Source organism: Nestor notabilis, unplaced genomic scaffold, assembly GCF_000696875.1.
Source record: "Nestor notabilis isolate BGI_N333 unplaced genomic scaffold, ASM69687v1 scaffold17470, whole genome shotgun sequence".
Lineage (NCBI taxonomy): Eukaryota > Metazoa > Chordata > Aves > Psittaciformes > Psittacidae > Nestor > Nestor notabilis.
This window is the reverse complement of record NW_009910834.1, coordinates 774-20,434: the sequence shown is the minus strand read 5'-3', so window position 1 is coordinate 20,434 and position 19,661 is coordinate 774. Positions and strand designations below refer to the sequence as shown.

General features: G+C 36.8%; 1 protein-coding gene across 1 annotated transcript; it reads right to left on the bottom strand.

Moving 5' to 3' along the window:
- Positions 1 to 12,302: 12,302 nt before the first annotated feature.
- Positions 12,303 to 19,296, bottom strand: CCDC122 (coiled-coil domain containing 122). Its single transcript, XM_010011847.1, has 4 exons — positions 19,183 to 19,296; positions 16,428 to 16,826; positions 15,112 to 15,228; positions 12,303 to 12,467 (listed from the first exon to the last, which is right to left on the bottom strand). Exons 1-4 carry the CDS (start codon positions 19,294 to 19,296, stop codon positions 12,303 to 12,305), a joined length of 795 nt encoding a protein of 264 aa, XP_010010149.1.
- Between the last annotated feature and the right edge of the window lie 365 nt (positions 19,297 to 19,661).

Below are 19,661 nucleotides of genomic sequence, written 5' to 3'. Positions count from 1 at the left end.
ATAAACAAGGGATCAGAACTCAGTAAGAGTTGAGTGCGACAGAAGTTTTATTGCAAAAGCAGGATTCGCAACCAGAAGCACAAATAAAAGACTGCAGCTGAAACTGGAAAAGAATCCAGGAGCATGCTGGAACCAGTGGAAAAGTCTGGGAGCTGTTCCATCAAACTGTTCCAGTTTAAAGAATGGCAGCACATAACAATCTTCATACCATGTAAAACTACTTTCACGTTTTCTTCTTCTCCAGAGATTATTGGCTACAGATCTTAGTATTTTTGTGGTCACAAATACGACTTTGTCTTCTGTAATGTCCCTGCCATATTTTACAGGCTCTGGGACAGTAAATGACTGTGATTATACTGCTTTGAGGGAGGTACGATATCAGTGATTCTGTCTGCCTTCACTTTTGAACAGAGTTGCTAAGTTCTCTGGGGTTTTTTTAAGTTGGTTTTTGGTTTTGATTTTTATTAAAATGAAAGAAAATTAAACTATTACACTCATTACAGATCAACCATTTACAATGCACTAAAACAAACAAAGTGTTTTTTGAATGGAAGAGATACAAAATGTCTTCTCAAACCGGTGCCTAAACAGAAGGAAATTTACTGTCCATGTGGATCTGTTTAATTATCTCACATGGAAAAAATGTCACCCTCTAGAGGGCCAAGTTCTGATCTTTAATTGTGGATGGAGCTGTGTATTTCTAAATAAAGGAGACTGCAATGGGAAATACTAGTGGAACCATCAGTGGAGTACCTCAACACAAAAGGTAATTTGAAATTTAAAAGCAGCTGTTTTGCCTTGACTTTTTTTGAATGTTGCCACCTGTATCCCAGCAAACACAGGAAGAAAGACTTTTCTGTGGTTCTTTCAACAGTAAGTGACCAGAAGTTACCTAAACTAAGTGGTGAAGATAGGCTAGGTGAAAATAGTGTCCTCATTTAAACCAGACACCCAGATTTTACATGGCTAAAAGTAAGCAAGGTGTTTCTATGCTGTATTTTAGCTGAAAGGGTCGGAAATCCAGCTGAAGCTAACTGTTGGTTCCTTCTGTAGTGCACAGGATGAGTCATATACACAGGGTGATTCATGCCACCTCCAACAGGCATCAATTTTAGTATGTACTCTGGATATGCTTCTCAGTCCAAGAAGCCTAGATGATGAGCTTACATTAGCTAATGCTAAATGGCTAAATTTTAGACAAGACAAATTCCAACACAGCCAAATGGAACATCTCTAGTAAAGGACATCACTGTTAGGCAATTCTGCTTTCTTAGAGCAATTGATTTCACCAAAGCACTTATTTGAAAGGGTGAATCACCTTCTCAAGGTGCCTCTTTTTCCCATAGAAAATCTACCTTATTCATTTGCATCCTTGGTAAAGCTAAGGTTAAGCAAGAAGAATCTCACACAGATTCATCAAGCTTCACTGCAAGTGGTCTTCAGCCCTGCTGTCCATTCCACTCTTAAAAGTCTCTTTGCCAAGCTGGAGAAGGGGCTGGTCAGCTAACACAACATGCAAGTGTAGGCTGTGGGGAAAGATGTTTTTCAGATAAATTACTTGGAATTTCAGCCCTGAAGAAATGCACTAGAGTATCTGCTAAGGAATATCATTCCCAGTTGGAGTTTATTACGCACATCTGCAAAAGTAGTAGAATTAATGTCTGTGAAACAGAACATTTGCTTTCATGACCACTAAATCCCGACTGAAAAGGCACTCCCACACGTCTATTGATTCAAACTGTTAGGCCAAACAAACATGTCCTGAACTCTGCCCTAAAGATGACTGTCATGTATGAATGAGGAAGAAATAAAGTGGACACGTATTTTACATTTGTGATTTGGACTCAATAGCCCAAATTTCCCTTTTGTTCTCTCTAACATGTATGCCTCATTTTCCACTCAGGAGAGAAAAAAATCTCACCAAATGTATTTCCAACCAAATATTTCATCAGAATTCTCTGCTTTTGTCTTGCACGTTTCCAAACTTCTAATTTTAGTATACTAGCACATGTTTTCTATTAACAGATCTTCTCTTTCTCATTTATACTTGACCTTCTATACATCATTAATTAAAGTTGTTAGCATCACAATATGTCAGCTCTTCTTGTGTTCCACTGCTGCTAAAAAACAATATTGCATTACTGTTTTTCTTATCAGCTGCTCTTTTATGCATTTATGACAGCTTTTGTGTTGTTTGTTTCCCCATGTACATTATTTTCCACACTTAAGTATTAAAAGCAAACATAATTATGCTAAATGGTATCAGAAAAATTAAAGCAGTTGGGAAATACACTAATGAAAGTTCAACACTCCCTTTGTATGGGAAAATTAGCACTCTTTAAGGTCTAATAAGCATGCTTAAGAATGTCTCTGGCACCAATAACCTAAAAAGTAGTCAAAATCCCCTGTGCCATCAGGTAGTAATGTAATATAACACCAAGAAGAAAACCCAAACAGCGAGTACTGAGAAAAACAAAGCAAATATTGCAAAGTCATCTGCAGATGGAAAGCAAGCCATCTGCAGATGCCTAGGCAATATGAAGGCAAAGCAAGTTAGATTGAGTTTTCAAAGTGACAACTGAACTACCTACAGGTGTAACTGCCAACGTATGGTTCCTTTTTCCAACTCCAGACTTACTGAAGTGAGTGCAGTTAGATTAGACAAGAGCTGCGGTAAATCAGCACTAGCTCCTACTTCTCAACAGAAAACTAAAGAGACTTTGAAATTCTTAACTGCTGTATTTCTGAAAGTGGAATAAGCATGCTCTGTAGCTTCGTTTTAGGTAGAAAAGGTAAGGAGTCAAAACCACCAAAACACTGTGATTGCTACTGTAAGAACTGAAGTGGTGTTATTGCAATGATTTACTTTTGTAATGAGTTACTTTTGATTTCCTACTTTGATCCTTCTTTGAGTACTGAGGTGTTTCTTTGTTGTTTGGTGAGTGCTAATTGCTGCAGTGCTGTGTTAAATCATTGTTATGCTAGTTTTCTTGAACAACACAATGAATAATTGAATAATTAAAGGGGAAGTTCATTAAAATGGGTATGGCTATAGAAATGAGATTTTCTAGCAATTCAGTGAGAGGTTGTGTGTGGAGTTATACAAACAATTAGTTGAAACCCAATCTTTTTCTATGTAGAATATCAGATCTTTCATTCACTCTGCTTCTCTCAGAAGCAGACCAGGAAATGACAACTGCGCTGTGGGACTGTCTTCTCCACATGCTACTGTGAGAATCCTTAATCCTGGTATGGTTCAAAGTTCAGCCATAACTCTTATTGTAGGTAACTCACCAAAATTCAAATTCTGCATGTAAAACCAGATCTTAAGTGTATTAAAGGTGTAGGAACTAACTCTAGCACCACTGAAGAGCCTGCAGAATAATATAGAATGTCAATGAGAAAACTCTCTTCCACTTGGACTTTCAAGCCATTTCTTTTCTAGTGGAAAAGAAAGCAAAATGTTAGTTCCATGATGGCTGAATGCACCTGAGCCATTAGGTCACACACTGAAGGAGCTGATGCAGTGTTGAGCTGCGACACGATCTAGGTGCTGCCTCTCCAGCTAACATGCTTACTTCCTTAAAAAATTTAAGCAGCTATTGCATCCTGTGAGGAAGCACTGGAGGTGCCATGAGGAATAGAAGGATGTTCTATGGGAAACTGAGCATCAAACAAACCTCATATCTCAGCTCAAAACATGAGTTTAAAAAAGTAACCTTTTGAGATTTGACTGATACTCATGGAGTCAACTTCAGGATCAGTACTTTAGATCTTTTGCACAGGTTTCTGTCACGTGAATTAATGGACACTGGCAGTAACGTAGACTGATTCCCCAGCGTCTGGAGCACGATGAGATTATCTGCTGACTGTGGAGGATTCTTCAGGTTTAGGAACCTCACAATCCACTACAGGCTCTGTAGTATAAAATAAACACAGGCTTATGTACAACTGTCCTCCTTTTCCCAATTTCTTTTACTTCCACCCACTGCAGCCTGCGTCTGTCTTCCACTCACATTCCTCTGCTATCCTTGTCTAAGTTTATTACCTACATTTCCAAATTCATCCTCATTTTCAAGGGACTGCTCAGCATTTTTCTGGTCATTAGGCACTAATTTTAAAAGTCGAGGTTACATAGAAGAGACTGGAAATTCTCACTGATGTGAGTATTATTGGCAACTGATGAGAGAGTTCACATGACTGGAATGCTAAAGATCTTTAGATAAAATTTGTTTAGGGGAAGAGGTGAAAGTAGTGAATGATGTAGCAGTAGAACTACAAAGACACTGTTAGCTGGTCTCTATATCCCAATAAATCAGAAGCTAATTGTCAGTGTGCTAAAACACGAAAGACAAGAAAAGAATACAGCAGAGTGGGAAGGAGGGAGAGTTTTTATAGACCATGAAACCATACTGGGATTATTTCTTACTACCTGACTGCAGTGAGAGGCAGACTGAGGGGGAGCAATTGTCTTGCCATGGGAGAATTCAATTTCAGAAATGTAGCATGGAGGTCACACAACTTATTAGAGTTTCTAAAATTATTCCTTGTGATCCTTTAACACAGAAAGTATTACTGCTCTCAGTACAGGGTAACTCAATTACAGTCTCACTACGATGGATAGAGCTATATTAATTCCTGGCCTGGAGTCGGTGAGGGATAACTGGAGATGATAGGTGGGATTCATGTCATGTAATTTTAATCACCTGCTGTGAGTTTAAAGCTAGTTGCCCTGGTCTCTTTCTGCAGGCAACAGAGGGAAATAGGCACTGCTAGAATGCAAGTCATACCACCTCTCTTAGAGCCCTAGGATGTTTCATCTCACTTCATGTTAGTTATCCAAAAGAAGGGAATCCCATCTCAGTCTTCCTATCCAGATCCCCTTCACAGGCAATGCAAAGGACAAGGCACCATCAGAATGTGAGTTATTAAGTTCTAAATAGGTGTCCAAGGCAGGCAAGGTGAATCCCCTGCACAGTAGCTGATGCTGCAGCTTAATCATAGAATTATAGAACCATAGAGTAGTTAGGGTTGGAAAGGACCTTAAGGTCATCTAGTTCCAACCCTCCTGCCATGGGCAGCTTGCTTAATTTCCCCTTGCTGATGAAAACTGTGAGTGAAGCAGATAGATAGATAGAAAAAAAGCAATTGAAAAATGGGAGTTCTATGACAGAAACTAAAAAGGTGCTTAAAAACCGAAGAGTACTCCACCAAGAAAGAGGAAATCCTCAGCTAAAAGCCTACTCTGGTTCACTGGCAAATGGAAGTAGCTCTTAGAACCAGCCTTCAAGTGCTCCCCAATGCAACATATGGAAAACATGACATTGAATGTAATATATAAATGAGAAGCTTACCACCCAGGAATTCAATAGGGAAAGCTAAAGAAATACAATGAAAAATATGTGGCCAGCAATAAGGCAATAAAGGAAAACAAAACAAAACAAAACAAAGAAATTTTGAGCATTTACTAATAATGCTGTTGTGGCTGTGGTGGCTTAAGGATATAGGGCTTGGGTACATCTTATTTAACTTTAGACATCAGAATATAGTTATATACATCTGGGCTAGTGATCCTTCACTCCTTTTACAGTGAATTGAGAGAAATAGGACTTTTTAGGCCACAGTTCCTGCCATCCTTATGCAACCATATAAAGCAGTTCAGGTAGAATATTCCCTAGAAGTTTTTTTTTCCCTTTATGACTACAAAGAAAGAACCAACCACTGTAACTGGGAAAAACCCTGAGATACCCAAGCTCTCCTCTGCTAAAATGTTCGCTTGTTTTTCCAACTGCATCAGTTAACCGAATACAAATACATTCGAAATGAAACAAGTCTTAGCAACAGTATGAACTCATGATTTGAGAGGTGGTAATGATTTTAGTAGAGATTCACGAAAGGTAGATAGATAGCATATTTGTACTGCAGCGGAGTAGGGTGTCCCATGCCTTAGTAGCTATGACAGATACAACAAAACCTGAAGGTAACATTTGAATTGTGAGAATCAGATAACTTTTATCCAGGTTTGTTGAGAAGGCTGCTCGTCTGCTGATGTAAATTTTATATGAATTTCATAAAGTCAGGATTCAATAGATTAGAATTCGGTGACAACGCTGAAAAAGAGTAAGGTGATAGAAGCAAGTGATTACAGGATGGTTACCCTGAAGCCTTCTTCCCTCTCCTCTCAAAAGCCCCTGCCAAAGTTCAATCATTTGCTCCACAGCACATAGCCATGAAAGGAACCTTTAAATACGGATAAACAACAGGCTGGCTGTGCTATTTCTGGGCTTATCTCACACAAAATAGGTGTTTAATTAAGTCTTTTAAATTACGGGTAGTTGCTCTAGGATTCCTTTGTAGTGACTGGAATGAGACAGACTGCCATAAGGCATGCAAGACCTGAATGGGCTGCAGGATACCTTTTTCTTGTCAAATATATTGGGAGCCTCAAGCGATGACATTCATACCTTATGCTCAAGCTTTCCAGAACGCTGAACTTGAGACAGAACTGCAGTTTCAGGCCAAAAGATTCAGCCGAGGGAGGGTTATTTAAGAAGTCTGAAAGCATGGGTTTATACATACTGTAAATTCATTAACTACCAGCTATCATCAGGTTTAGTCAGCTGTAAGTCTGACCTAATCTTTTTGAAATATACTCTTTAGCAAACAGCAGGAAGCCAATGACCTTAAACAGAATAGTTCTTACTAAGAAAAAAGTGACCTAAGGAAAAGTAAGTACAGAGTTGGGCTTGTTCAGCCTGGTGAAGAGAAGGCTCCGGGGAGCCCAGCCAGTACCTAAAGGGGGCCTACAAGAAATCTGGAGAGGGATGTTTTACAAGGGCATGTAGGGATTGGACGATGGCTTTATCCGGACAGAGGGGAGTGTCATATGAGATATTAGGAAGAAGTTCTGTGCTGTGAGTGTGCTGAGGCACCGGCACAGGTTGTTCAGAGAAGTTGTGGCTGGCCCATCCCTGGAAGTGTTCAAAGCCAGATTGAATTGGGCTTTGAGCAACCTGGTCTAGTGGAAGGTGTCCCTGCCCATGGCAGGGGCATGGAACTAGATGATCTTTAAGGTCTTTTCCACCCCAAACCATTCTATTATTCTATGTAAAATACGTTTTTAGCTCATAAGAAAATATTTTTTGCAACTATTGTTAAGAAAAAATACAAAGCCATTATAGCTGTAGTGGACTTTTCATTATAACTCAGATTAGAACAAAAGGTAGGAGGAAATTTTCCAAATTCTTCCTCTTTTTAAAACAGAACAATAATTAAGAATAAATTGAATCCTCCAGTTGTTGTTTGCAGTTGTAAAAAATACTCAGCATCTCCTTTTCATCCTGCCTTGTTTTAGAAATAAAATAGGAGTATTCATCATGTTCTGTAGAAATACTAACTATTCTCACGATAAATACTGATCTTCAAATCGAAACAAGTATAAAAGGTGTCTTTACCATGTATAAAGACATTTCACCACTAGAGGGAACTAGTAGACTTTATTGTCAGTGGGGGGAAAAAAAGCAACTGCATGTCAATCTGTACAAACATGTACAATCCGAACAGTGCTAGTTCCACTTCAGAAAAGTCTTCATGACTTTGTGGAAAACACTGCAAGTGATATATTATGTTAATTAAGATATGGTGTAGAATACAGGATAACATTGAAGCTTTTATGTGACATTCACTCAGTAAGTATAGAATATATGGTATACAATATTTATAATAAAATGAGAGATTAAGAAATTTGCTCCTCTTGCAAAGATTTAGAGAGAATTTTACTGAATTGAGTAAAACTAGACTTTGTTAAATTAAGAAGCTACTGCAAAATGTAGAAACACTCATGTAGTTTCCTAACAGGAGAAATCTCTGTTGTACACAGAGCATTGTCCTTTGCTCATTATTGTAGCAACCATTTTGAACCAGCACTATACTAGTGACACGATGAAGCTGTTTCCTCTGTTTGCTTGTCCGATCTTTCTTTTTGGGTGTAGAGATTTTGTTTGTTTATCTTGCTTTGTCCTTTGCAGTCTGTGGTTTGGGGGTTTATTTCATTTTGTTAGGTTGCTACATGTTGCTTCCTCTAAATGCTAGAAAAAGACAGGTGAAAGAACTGAGTATGGTACTTTAAGTGGCTGTGAATTAGTTTTGCTCAATCCCCATTTCTGAGGCAGTTCATTGCACTGCCTTAACCCTGACCCTGAAAAAGTGTTTGCCTCCTGCAAAGTAGGCAATTAAAAGAAAAATATTTCAGTACTGCTTGGAATTCCTCAGTAAGTCACTGCCTTGACGTGATGCAGAGCAACATGCTGCAGCTCCATTTCAACAAAGGAGCTAATAATTTCTTTGATAATGCTGTATTAATGCATCTCAGAAAAATGGTTGAGAGTTCTGAAAGAGGGGTTTTTTTCATGCTCAGCAGCGTGACATACCATTGATGAAAGGTGTGGCCATGATTTCTTCTTCCTCTGAAGCAGCATGCATGAACCACAGTAAAATAGCATGCATTACTTGCTGTCACATTCATGTGCACGGCTTTCTGCAAGTGACTCCCCTGAGGGCCAAAGCGAATTGCAACAGAGGCAAAGCATCATAACACTGGTACCTTTCCTCAACCCACCTTCCCTCTTCTGTTGTGTATCACAGGTAGCCTTGATGAGAGCAAGATCTTAGCAGGTATGTCTCTATTATCTGACATATTTCCTCTGCTCCAGCATCTGAGGTTTTGGAGTCATGTGAAAGGGTTTCATGTGGAGCATAGCTTACAGCAAGGGGAAATCCTCCCCTTCAGCACCCGTCAATACACTTGCTACATCATATGATGTGATGCAATGGCTCTATTGTTTCCCTGTCAAGTGTGGAGTTTCCCCAATATGTTCTTACTCATACTATATTGCTGGAATAAATCCAGTTTCCTGTGCTTCAAACTTTTAAGCAGTGGGTAGGAGTGGTTGGTTGATAAGTTTTTCCACACTCGTATTTATTTACATGCCTTGCTGTGCAGCATGGGCAGACACTCCTCTTCCCACGGCCAGCAGAGTGCTGAAGCCAGCCCCACGCCCATCCTCAGAAAGACTGATAAGGGTTTGGCAGCTTCTCCACCAGGAGCTGTGTGAGCCTCGTGTAATAAGAACATAAAGTGCATTCACTGAGTTATTTCCCAAAATCATAAATCATTCTCCTACTGTCTGTGCTTGCTTGCTAAGGAAAATAAAATGCCCTGAGATCAACCTACTACTGTTCAACATTGTACCAAGAAAAATCAGCCTCAGCAGGTTGCCAGGATTTGTTGGAATTAGACATTTTTATAAGAAGCTACATACATTTCTTTTTTCATGTGTTGGACAGAATGCTGATAGTTTAGAGAAGGCAGTAATTTATAGTTCCTTGTTTTGGCTGAGTTTTTTCCTTGATGAGGTTTTCTCCCAATTAAGTGCAATTCACTAGTCAAATGTTTATGCCTTTCCTGTATTTATTATCTGTTAAATATTGAAAGTTAAATTTGAAATGCTGCACCTGGGAAAATATGTAAATACTGTATGATACAAAGTTCTGTTTAATCACAAGTGTGCAAAATATATTTGATCCTGTAAAATGTGGTGTTTACCACTTGAAACAGCTGAATACAGATTTCAGGTGTACCAGTGACTAAAGCCTTCTACAAGTTTGATGGGGACTGAGGACAATCAAAGCTTCAGATGTCAGAGATGAATCAACTCAGGTGCCAAGGCAGTTGAGTAAAACACATAAATCATGTTTATCTGGGATGAGAGACTGTAATTGTGGCATTGAACTGGGACAGTGATGTGGGCCTCTGTGTAGGAGAAGGGAACATTTCCTCTAGCACTAGCAGGAGTATTATGTACAACTCTTATATTCACCTTTATTGAATTATATTAAACAATTTCAAAATGTGGAAAGACCCATAAAAGTAATGTGAGATACTGAAACTTGCTGAGATCTAGGAAAGGGAAAAAGGAAAACATAGGATCAACCTACTTGCTTGTTATGAGTGTATCATGTTGTACCTGTGTTGATACATGGAAACTGCCCTAATACCCAGAGAAGTAATTGTGAACATCTTCATCGATCAAAAAGAAAAATAAAGGCATGATATTTTTGTTATACAAGAAGGTTTGGATTGTTTGCTAGAGTTGTTTTCAACTGGTAATAAAGTGCAAGGTTAAACTGTGATACTCTAACCATGGTAATAAGTGTCAACGTAAATTTGGTTGAAGTAATTTGTGCAGCTGACGCAAAATGTATTTTAATGCATTAATTGTTCTGCTTCAGAAATAATTAGAAGCTAAATATGAAAACAAGACAGTATCAGTGGTAAAAGGCACATTTAAGGGAAGTCTTAATGCCCGGAGAATTTTGGATGTTGTACCACTTTTGGGAGGATACATTAAGCTAAAGCTCTCAGTCAGACCTGACAGTCAATAACTTTGGAAGGCTTGATCTATTCAATTCAGCGAAAAGACAGTGCATAAGTATTTTTATGGAGAGATATCAAGTACACTCAGTTCACTGGATGGCTGAATAAATTGAAATTAGAAATTATGCGAAAGAAAAGAAGAACAGTTAATCACTGAAACTATCAGTAAATTCCCCAATTTTTCAATTCTAGATCCCTTTCTAGAAGATACACATGCATAAAATGCAAGCTGTTTTGATGAGTGTGTGGATAAACAGTTGGAACATTACAGTTATGAACTATCTACTTGATAAGACTCAATGTTCTGTTATTAGCTTTAAGATGCCTTTCTTCATCTTCTTTTAAAAGAAAATTAAGTTAGAAAAATTTTAACTCAGAAAATTATTTGTATCGCATTATTGTTACTATAGCATAGTATATTGAGGTTTTAATTTCTATATTATTGTTTTAACAGAAGTAGCCTAGTTGATAATATTGCAAAGGAAGAAGACCAAGCCAAAACCAAACTTGAGAATCTAACAAAGAAAGTTGAGAGAGAGCCTTCATGAGTCAGCATATTGCTTAAAATAACTTTATATTAAATGAAATAACATATTAAGGTAAATGTAAATATACATGAATATATGAATGTTCTAATACAAGTAATAACAGCATTGCATTTTCAACTTTGCTTTCCTAAGCTAACAATATACAGGCAGTTTAACATTTTCCACAGTAAATACTCAATTTGCTCAAGTCTTCATTTTTTATTCAGGAGTAAAGATAAATCTAAATTATTCAAAACAACATCTGAAATAAAAAGCTGCTTCCATAGAACAGATAAATGTTACAGGTTATGTTCCGTCAGAGCTACTACTTTAAGTGTAAGAACAGAGAATGTACCACAAATTCCCCAGATGCCAAGCACATCACAAAAACAAGGCAAAGAAAAAAGCCTACTGTTCATTACAATTTTAACAAGAATTTTTAATAGGTCATCGTTTCTGTGAAGAATCGTCTTACCAAACATTAAGCACTTAGATGTCAGATGGCTAGTACTAGCTAATTAAAATCCTCTACACAGTAAGTTCCTCTGTAATCAATCATCAATAATGAATGCATTCTTATTTCTAGACAGTGAGCTGTTCCATTTTAAAGGCAGACCATATGTAGTACTCTCTTTACTTACTCATTCCACTTTACTATCATATATTAGGCCTGTTGAAGTCAGATTATTTGAAGCCCAGTTCTGAGCATACTTGTTCCTAAGCCTTTTATAGCTGGACAGCCTATGTCCTCCTTGTCTCCCAAGTTAGGACATCCTGGCAGGTCCACCACCTGTAAGAAGTTCCTACACAGGCCATCAGAGCTTTCAGAGTTCCTTAGTAAGTTGCAATAATAAGGGATGTGTATAAAAGATCTAGAATTCTGGTATCTCAAGAATGCAAATATACACAGATATTAATCTTCTTTTTGTAGGAGAAAATTTAGATCTCAATCTTCAGAGGCATAACAAATAAAAAGGAACTCCTTAAATCTTATTTGGTTGACTTCAAATGACTTTTGAGATAAAATTGGTACATATTTTGAAAGCACCTGGAAATGTCAGTAACTTTCTTCCTGAAGAGCCTCTGGCTACAGTCAAAAATAAAAAAAACAAAGTTATTCCAAAGCATTACAAATTGTGTGCAACCTAGTTCAGGTCACAGAATTAAAGAGAGAAAAACTTTAAAAAGGAATAAATCACTGAGCCCTGTCCCAGCTACCAGACTACTTCATATTTTTAGTATTTAAAAAAAAAAAAAAAAAAAAAAAAAAAGAGAGAAAAAGCCCCAACCCTCCTCTGTCTGGAAAGGATTACCCATATTGTAGCTTTGTTAGGTTTGTTTTACATGCTACTTTGTAATGCTGCTACTCCAAGACACTTCCGTAGTTCTGCTGCTCTCTTCTCCAACTGCTGAATGTTCCAGTGCCATTGTCTTTTATTTGAATGGACTTTGTTCAGCTGGCAATGCAAACGTTTTAGAATAGCATCATATCTTTTATTCTGTACCTAATAAAATAGAAGAAAGTTCACTTCAAAACTTATTTCAAGAAACGTGAAACTACTTACAGAGGTGAGTCCAGCTCACCTAACTCTAAGTGTAGGTTCTGACATTTGACCAAGTCATTCCATGTTCACTTTACAGCTACTGAGAGGACACAGACATCTAGGAAGCCATTAATCTGACTTATTGCAGATATCTGCTTTAGGACTATATGAATCATACCTCTCTTTCCCACTAAGGGAAGAAAAGCTCTGTCCCACTAAGAGCTTAAGTGAGGAGTGCAATGTGGGTATCTGCCCTGTAGATGTCTGAAATTTAACAAAGTAAATCCCAGTCAGAGAGTCAGCACCTCACAGCTAAGGCAAAATTTCTACATGGAAAATTTCAGGCTCCAGAGTTAGAGGTGAGAAAGGAAGAAATTTTCATTTTTTGACAAGTGTGTTTGGGTATAAATGAGAATACAAGTAAGGTAACCTAGATGTCTGTAGTAGCACCTTCACTGTCGCACTGCATTTAAAAAGCTATGTTTTTCTTAGAAAGGCAATACTGTGGCAATGCAGTACTGTATCAATTTTGCACTCATTGGTACCTTACGTGGAGAAGGATGGCTGCGGACAAGCTTTTGACAATTTGCATTCTGAAGTATAAAATCATGAAACATTCATCATAATAAAATGGAAATAATGGGCATTCACTCAATGAATATTTGGTCTTACTTACCCTAGTTGGAATGGCATACGAGTTGCGGTTTATAGTAATTCTTGTGTTTGCTTATTGAAACATTATTACACTGTATTTAACATACACACGATGATGTCCGGCTGCATCAGAACTACAACATTGCCAGTGACTTCCTGCCAGTCTCTAACTCATGCTTTATAAACTACACTGCCTTCTTTTACTGGTGATGGGTTGTCTTCCTTCATGTTGCCTGGCTCTCCACTTTAATCCTCCACAGCTTTTAAAGGAAGCTGTCAGATTCACTCATCTGAATGCACGCTTGCAGGATGTGAACACCACAAGGGGTTGCATGACACTGAAACATTATGATCAATATTAACTGCCTTTTTTAGAAATGTGTTTCTAGCATCATTATTGGAAACTGTCTGGCACATCTGCCGAGGCAGGGATTACTAATATGACATAGAATCATAGAATCACAGAATCATAGAAATGGCAGAATGGTTTTGGGTTGGAAGGAACCTTAAAGCTCATCTAGTTCCAACCCCCTGCCATGGGCAGAGACACCTTCCACTAGACCAGGTTGCTCCAAGCCCCGTCCAACCTGGCCTTGAACACTGCCAGGGATGGGGCAGCCACAGCTTCTTTGGGCAACCTGTGCCAGGGCCTCACCACAAGCAGTTCTGGGAACCTGTCTGACTCACGTGTAGTCACCTCCTACCAACCAATCAAATTTAGGTGTCAGCAGTCTGTAGCTGAATCCCACCACTGCAGCTCAATGGAACCTCATCTGTGTATCTAGTACCTCACTTTATCTTGAGTATTCTTTTCTCAGTTATGCTGATGACTGCTGGGCATTAATGTCTCTGACTGTCGACTGTCAGTTTTTATATCAAAAATCAGATTGCTTACCAGAGAGCACTTAATAGAAAATAACACCCTTAAAGATGCAATTTGTAAACCTGCTTCTTTGTGAGACAATTAGATTGTATAATCCAAACAACTGAAGAACAGGTTAACCTTCACTGCTTAATTAAATTTGATAATGGAACATCACTTTTTGGCTAATTTCACTTTCAGTTTAGAGAAGTTTCTTAGAAGGATGTTGCCTTAATAATAAAATATTTTCTCAAATGCTGAATAGCACAGACCTGTTCTAAAGTGGCTGTGTTTCGCTTTAACATTTAAAAATTCTCTGCTGTTCCCTGTAATATGAAAAATGATTCCTTCTACCTCCTAGATTTTACAATGGGCAATAGAGCTAACCTTACATCAGTTAATCTCTATATTGTCAAGCTTCACTCATTAAATTTTGTGGCATTTATTTGAACTCACAAGATAAATGATGTGAAACTTCCAAACTAAAAACTATCTAGACATACAAAGTATTTCAGTAAGGAACAAAATATAAAATATGGTTCAATTATTTAAAAAAAGGTTTCAACTATTTATCAGAATTGTATCTTGGCAGGTAATTAGGAGCTGCTGTGTTATCCCTCATTTAATCTCAGCTCAAATTAGGGAGATTCATGGGAAGTCCATTTTCTTGGTGCAATTGATTCTCTCATTGATGAGTTATCAGGAACCATGAGACAAGTCATGAATAATCATGTCAGCAGTGGAATTTAAAGTATTTCAAAAGTATTACAGAAATAAAAAACCATGTATTTTGCTTTAGTATCATTCAGTGTCCTTTTTATTTTTCAGGGCATCATTTCAGAAGTTCACAGCTGAATTCCTTCTTTAAAGACTTGAGAAAAAAGGTTCTTAACATCAATTTTTCTCATGATGGCAATTGAGTTCTGAGTTTTAGAAAGACTATCAGTATCAAGAATTTAAGACAGCATGGTTATTGTACATACTTGAATAATGCATGGCCAGCAACATTGTACAAATACTTCAAAATTCATTTGCACTATCTACATTCTGTCAGAAGAACTGTAATTATATTTTATTCAAATGACTCACCTCAATTTCTTTTCTAAGCTTAGCATGCATTTTTCTCTCTTCTTCAAGCAAATCTCTTTTATTATTGATGAACTTTTTCAATGTTGTGATTTCCCTTTGTAAAAGCGTAATTTCTTCCTGCAGATGTAAGTCAAGATAAAGAAATCCCCTTCTTAAAAAGTTGCAGTGCATCTATTAAACTAATTTAAAATGCCACATTCTAACAGTCTTGCTTCATTAATATAGATGAGATAAAGATGTATAATAAACAGTTTAACATTAACATAATTAATAATAATTAAATTAAATTAAGAATTGCAATTGAAATTAATAATTAAAATAATTCATAACATGGCTTACAAAGGTACACATAATTAGGAAGATACACCTTTGATCTGAAATGTGCAAACAACTACAACAATACAGGAATTTGAACTCATTTTGGTTGCCTTCATTTTTTTTAAAATGTAATTTATTGGAAAATCAAAGAATACTTAATGTAAAAATGTAACATTTGAGATAGATTTTTCTTTTTCATGGGGAAGTACAATGTTAATGAATCTTTATTTAATCATTATTTAAAGATTTGCTTGTACAACCAAATTTTCAGCAATATACATGAAAAGAGTAATACCCAATTTTCAGGAATGCAAGTTGTCTCAGAATTTTAATCTGTGACCCTATTCCAACTTCATACTTGATTTTGTTCATATAATGGTCAAGTTTTATGGTGAATAATTCTTACATTTTATTAAGTATTTTATTAAGCTTTTATTAAGTATTGCAATTAGGGTCACGTAAAAACAACAGTGTAGGCCTATAACACCAAAACAAGTATTTTTTCCTTCTCTCCTTCTTTATATTACCATCTCATCAAATCTCCCTCCTGCTGGCAAACAGCTCAACTGTAGTTTGCTACTGGGCAGCAAAGGTAATATACTGTGCTTTTACATGAAAAATGGAACAACATGGCAATGTTCCACAGAATTCTAAAAAGTATTCACGTAAGTTTATCCAACAACTCAAAAAAGCCCACAAATAGTTTGGCAATCATACAGTTTAATTTACAGCTCTGTAACTTTTTTCATAGCTGAGTTAATTCGATCCCATAGAATAAACCTGACTTTCACAACAATATACAGGTAACATTGGCTTATGATTTTTTTACTGCATACATGTCAAATATTTTTCAATTAATGTAGCATTATAAACTATAAATATTGTCTCCAAAGTCAGTCCCTCATGAACTATAAATATACACAAAATAATCATACTAGCTAGACTAGGCCAAAATTATTCAATGCTAAACAAAAAGAATCAAAGAGGAAATACAGTACCTGCACTTGTTTTACAACAGACCCTTCTGGATTCTGCAGATCACACATTAACTCCTCCTTTTTTGTCTTTAATTCTTGAACAATAGCTTTCTTCTTAGCAAGCTCAATCATAACTGGCATTTTACTTTCCATCTCCCAAAAGAGATATTTATGAGCCTTTATTTTTTCCCGATATTCATTATTTCTTGCAAATGACATCTCAAACTCTTCTTGTACTGTTTCTGCATCAAGTCTCAGCTTTAAATTTTCAGAATACAGGGCTCTGACTTCGGCCTCCAGATTTTCACAGTGGTGTTTTGTCACTTCTATGGCATCATCTTGCAGATATATTTCCCTTTCTGTTGTCTTCGTTTCTAACACAATAGAACCCATTTCTTTTTCTAGTTCCTGGAACTTTGCCTGTAAAATATTCCAGTTTCTTTTTTTAGTTAAACACTGTAATTAACATTTTTTCAAAAGAGTCTTCTTTTCCACTTGTTTAACACGGCTTGAATGGAAGATAGTTTCATTTCCTAAAATCGTCACCTTAGAGGCACAATGCAAGAACACTATCTTAGACTTCTCCCCTTAGATTGAGCCTAAAATACGAAATAAAGTACCCTAGAATTAATTTTAATTCCTTGTATTTGCAAAATACATAGGACATGACAGATCAAACTCAGTCCTAACACTTGTTTAGAGCTAAAATCCGGTTAAGTCTTAATGAGACCAGAAGTAACTAACCATGTCAAAAACCGCTTACGAACCCACACAAACACATAGATGGGTGTTCAGGGTAATGGAGCTTCCTAGCCTATTCTGCTGAAGTTTTTAATCCCACCTTCATCACAGTAGTACATTATAGATGGATTAATCACAGCTAGTTTTATTCCCCTCCCCACTCCCTGCCCCCTCTAAATATGCACCTAGTCCTAAAAAGGCCTCTGTATCTTCTCACCGATGAGAATTCAATGACTCCAGGAAGCAGTCCTTCAACCCATCATAAGAAATCATAGACTCATAGAATCATTTAGGTTGGAAAAGACCTTTAAGATCATCAACTCCAACCATTAATCTAGCACTGCAAAGTCCACAACTAAACCATGTTCCTAAGTGCCACATTTACATGTCAATCTAAGATGGGAGGGTTCAATTGCTGCCCCAGAAACATTTCTCCCTCTTTGATGAATACCAAGGGAGCCTAGATGACTAACACAGGCTTAGTATCTGACCTGTAGGTGATGTAAGATAGCTAGGATGAATCGCACCCAACGTAACAGCCAACACTAATGCACTGAGAGAATTAGCATCATGATTTATGTCACCCATTATCTTCTCCCTAATGGAACCATTATGAGTGCTGCAAAATCTCTTACTCAATGTCTTGAACAGATTAAGACATTATTAACTGTTGAGAACAAAAAGTTTCTGTGTAACTTTTCATTTGGAAATCTTGGGCTACAATTTTAGCAGGATTTCTGTCACTGCCAGCCACCATTTACTGAGAACAGGAAAGCAAAAGATCTTAATCGCAAAGATCTTCAATTTTGGAAAGGAAATTATTGTTTTTCATGTCTTCCAAGGCACATACACAACAGAATAGATATAAAGATGAAAAAACAGTTTTGCATTCTGCCTTTAAGTTCCTAATTATTTAACTTTATTGTTTGTATGGAATTTCCTAGGGTTTGGTCTTTTTTGAAAGAAATGTGTGGAAGATGAAGAAACTAAATGAGTTAAAATTACATGGGCTCTAAAGTTCTGTGTTTTTTTCTGAGAACAGATACCCTTGTTTAAGTTGTTTGATCGCAACTGTTGCATCATCAACATACTATATTACAGGATGGTATATCATTAGGAGAAAGCTTCTTGCAAAGTGTTGCCAGTCAATTGACAATCCTAAGCAATAAACATTTTCACTGCTCTTTCAGAGAAGTTATATCTTCACACAAAATTTCAAACCTCAACTGTTTCAGTTGGAAGGCTATTGACATGTGTTACAATGGGGACTCTACTATTGCCATCTGCATTCTCCCATGCTTAAAAATGCCTGAACACTATTGGGTCTTCCTTCAGAATTACAGGTAAGTTTCTCAATGAAAGTTTGATCTCAGAGGTTAAATAATTATTGAAAGCTTAGTAAATTCTGTGAGAGATTAGAACAGCAATGATTACAGTCTTCACAAAACTTACATGTATCCAGTGTTCTACAAAATATTCCTAAATAAAACCAGTATTTAATGACTATCTAGGATACCTACTTCAAATGCACAAAAAATAGTATTTTGTATTAAAAGGATGCTAAGAAAAAAAGGCAGATTCTGGTGAAAATCTACCAAAAAAAAAAAAAGATGCTTTTAATATCCTTTTTTCCCCCCATTAATTTCTTAGGAAATCACCATAAAAATTTCAGAAAGCTCTAACTTCATATTGAGTTTCTCTGAGTTTGCTTTGTAGGTGTTGCTTAGTGTTTTTTGGGGTGTTGCTTCATTTTGGGTTGTTTTTGGTTTTTTTTCAAATATAAAATAAAAGCTTCTGCAAAAACCTGCAATAATGAAATCTTACTTGTGTTGCAACTTTACTACTAACAACAGACATACAGAGTTTTGTCTAAGCCTAAATGCCACACACAGGAACAGCATAGCTGCCTTACTCTTAAATGCAAACACCCAGAAAAAAAGAACAAAATACCATCAGCTTCTTTTTTCATAAGAATACTTCCTCATCTAATGAAAAAAAATAAATTAATTAAGCTACTTTAAACAGGGTTTATTACCTGCAATTGGAAAAGAACTGTTTTGTTTTTTTCTATCTCTGACAGCTGGGAATGCTGCTGCTCTGCAACTTGTTTTACAACTTGAATTAGTGAAGGAGAATTTTGTTTGGCCATTTTAGGCAAAAGTGCAGGACATTAAAAAAGTGAATTGTTTTATCTTCATTATATTTAATTTCTGTTAATGAAAGAGAACAATATTAATGGATTTCCCATGGAAAATGGAAAGATCAATACATTATATCATTTGGTTCATTTTTTATTAACAAGAGCAGGTTACTAATGGGTAGCTGCTCTAAGGCAGTGGTTGAGAATTAGAACTTTCGTGCAGAATTTTATAATAATAACTATTGCAATGTTCTTCTGGCCTCTCTGCATGACAGATCCTGTTTGTGAGTACAGCCATAGCTTTTAAAAGCATCTTAAGAGCATCTTAAACGCATGAGAGCATGCTCTCACGTTTATCCTGAATAATTAAACTA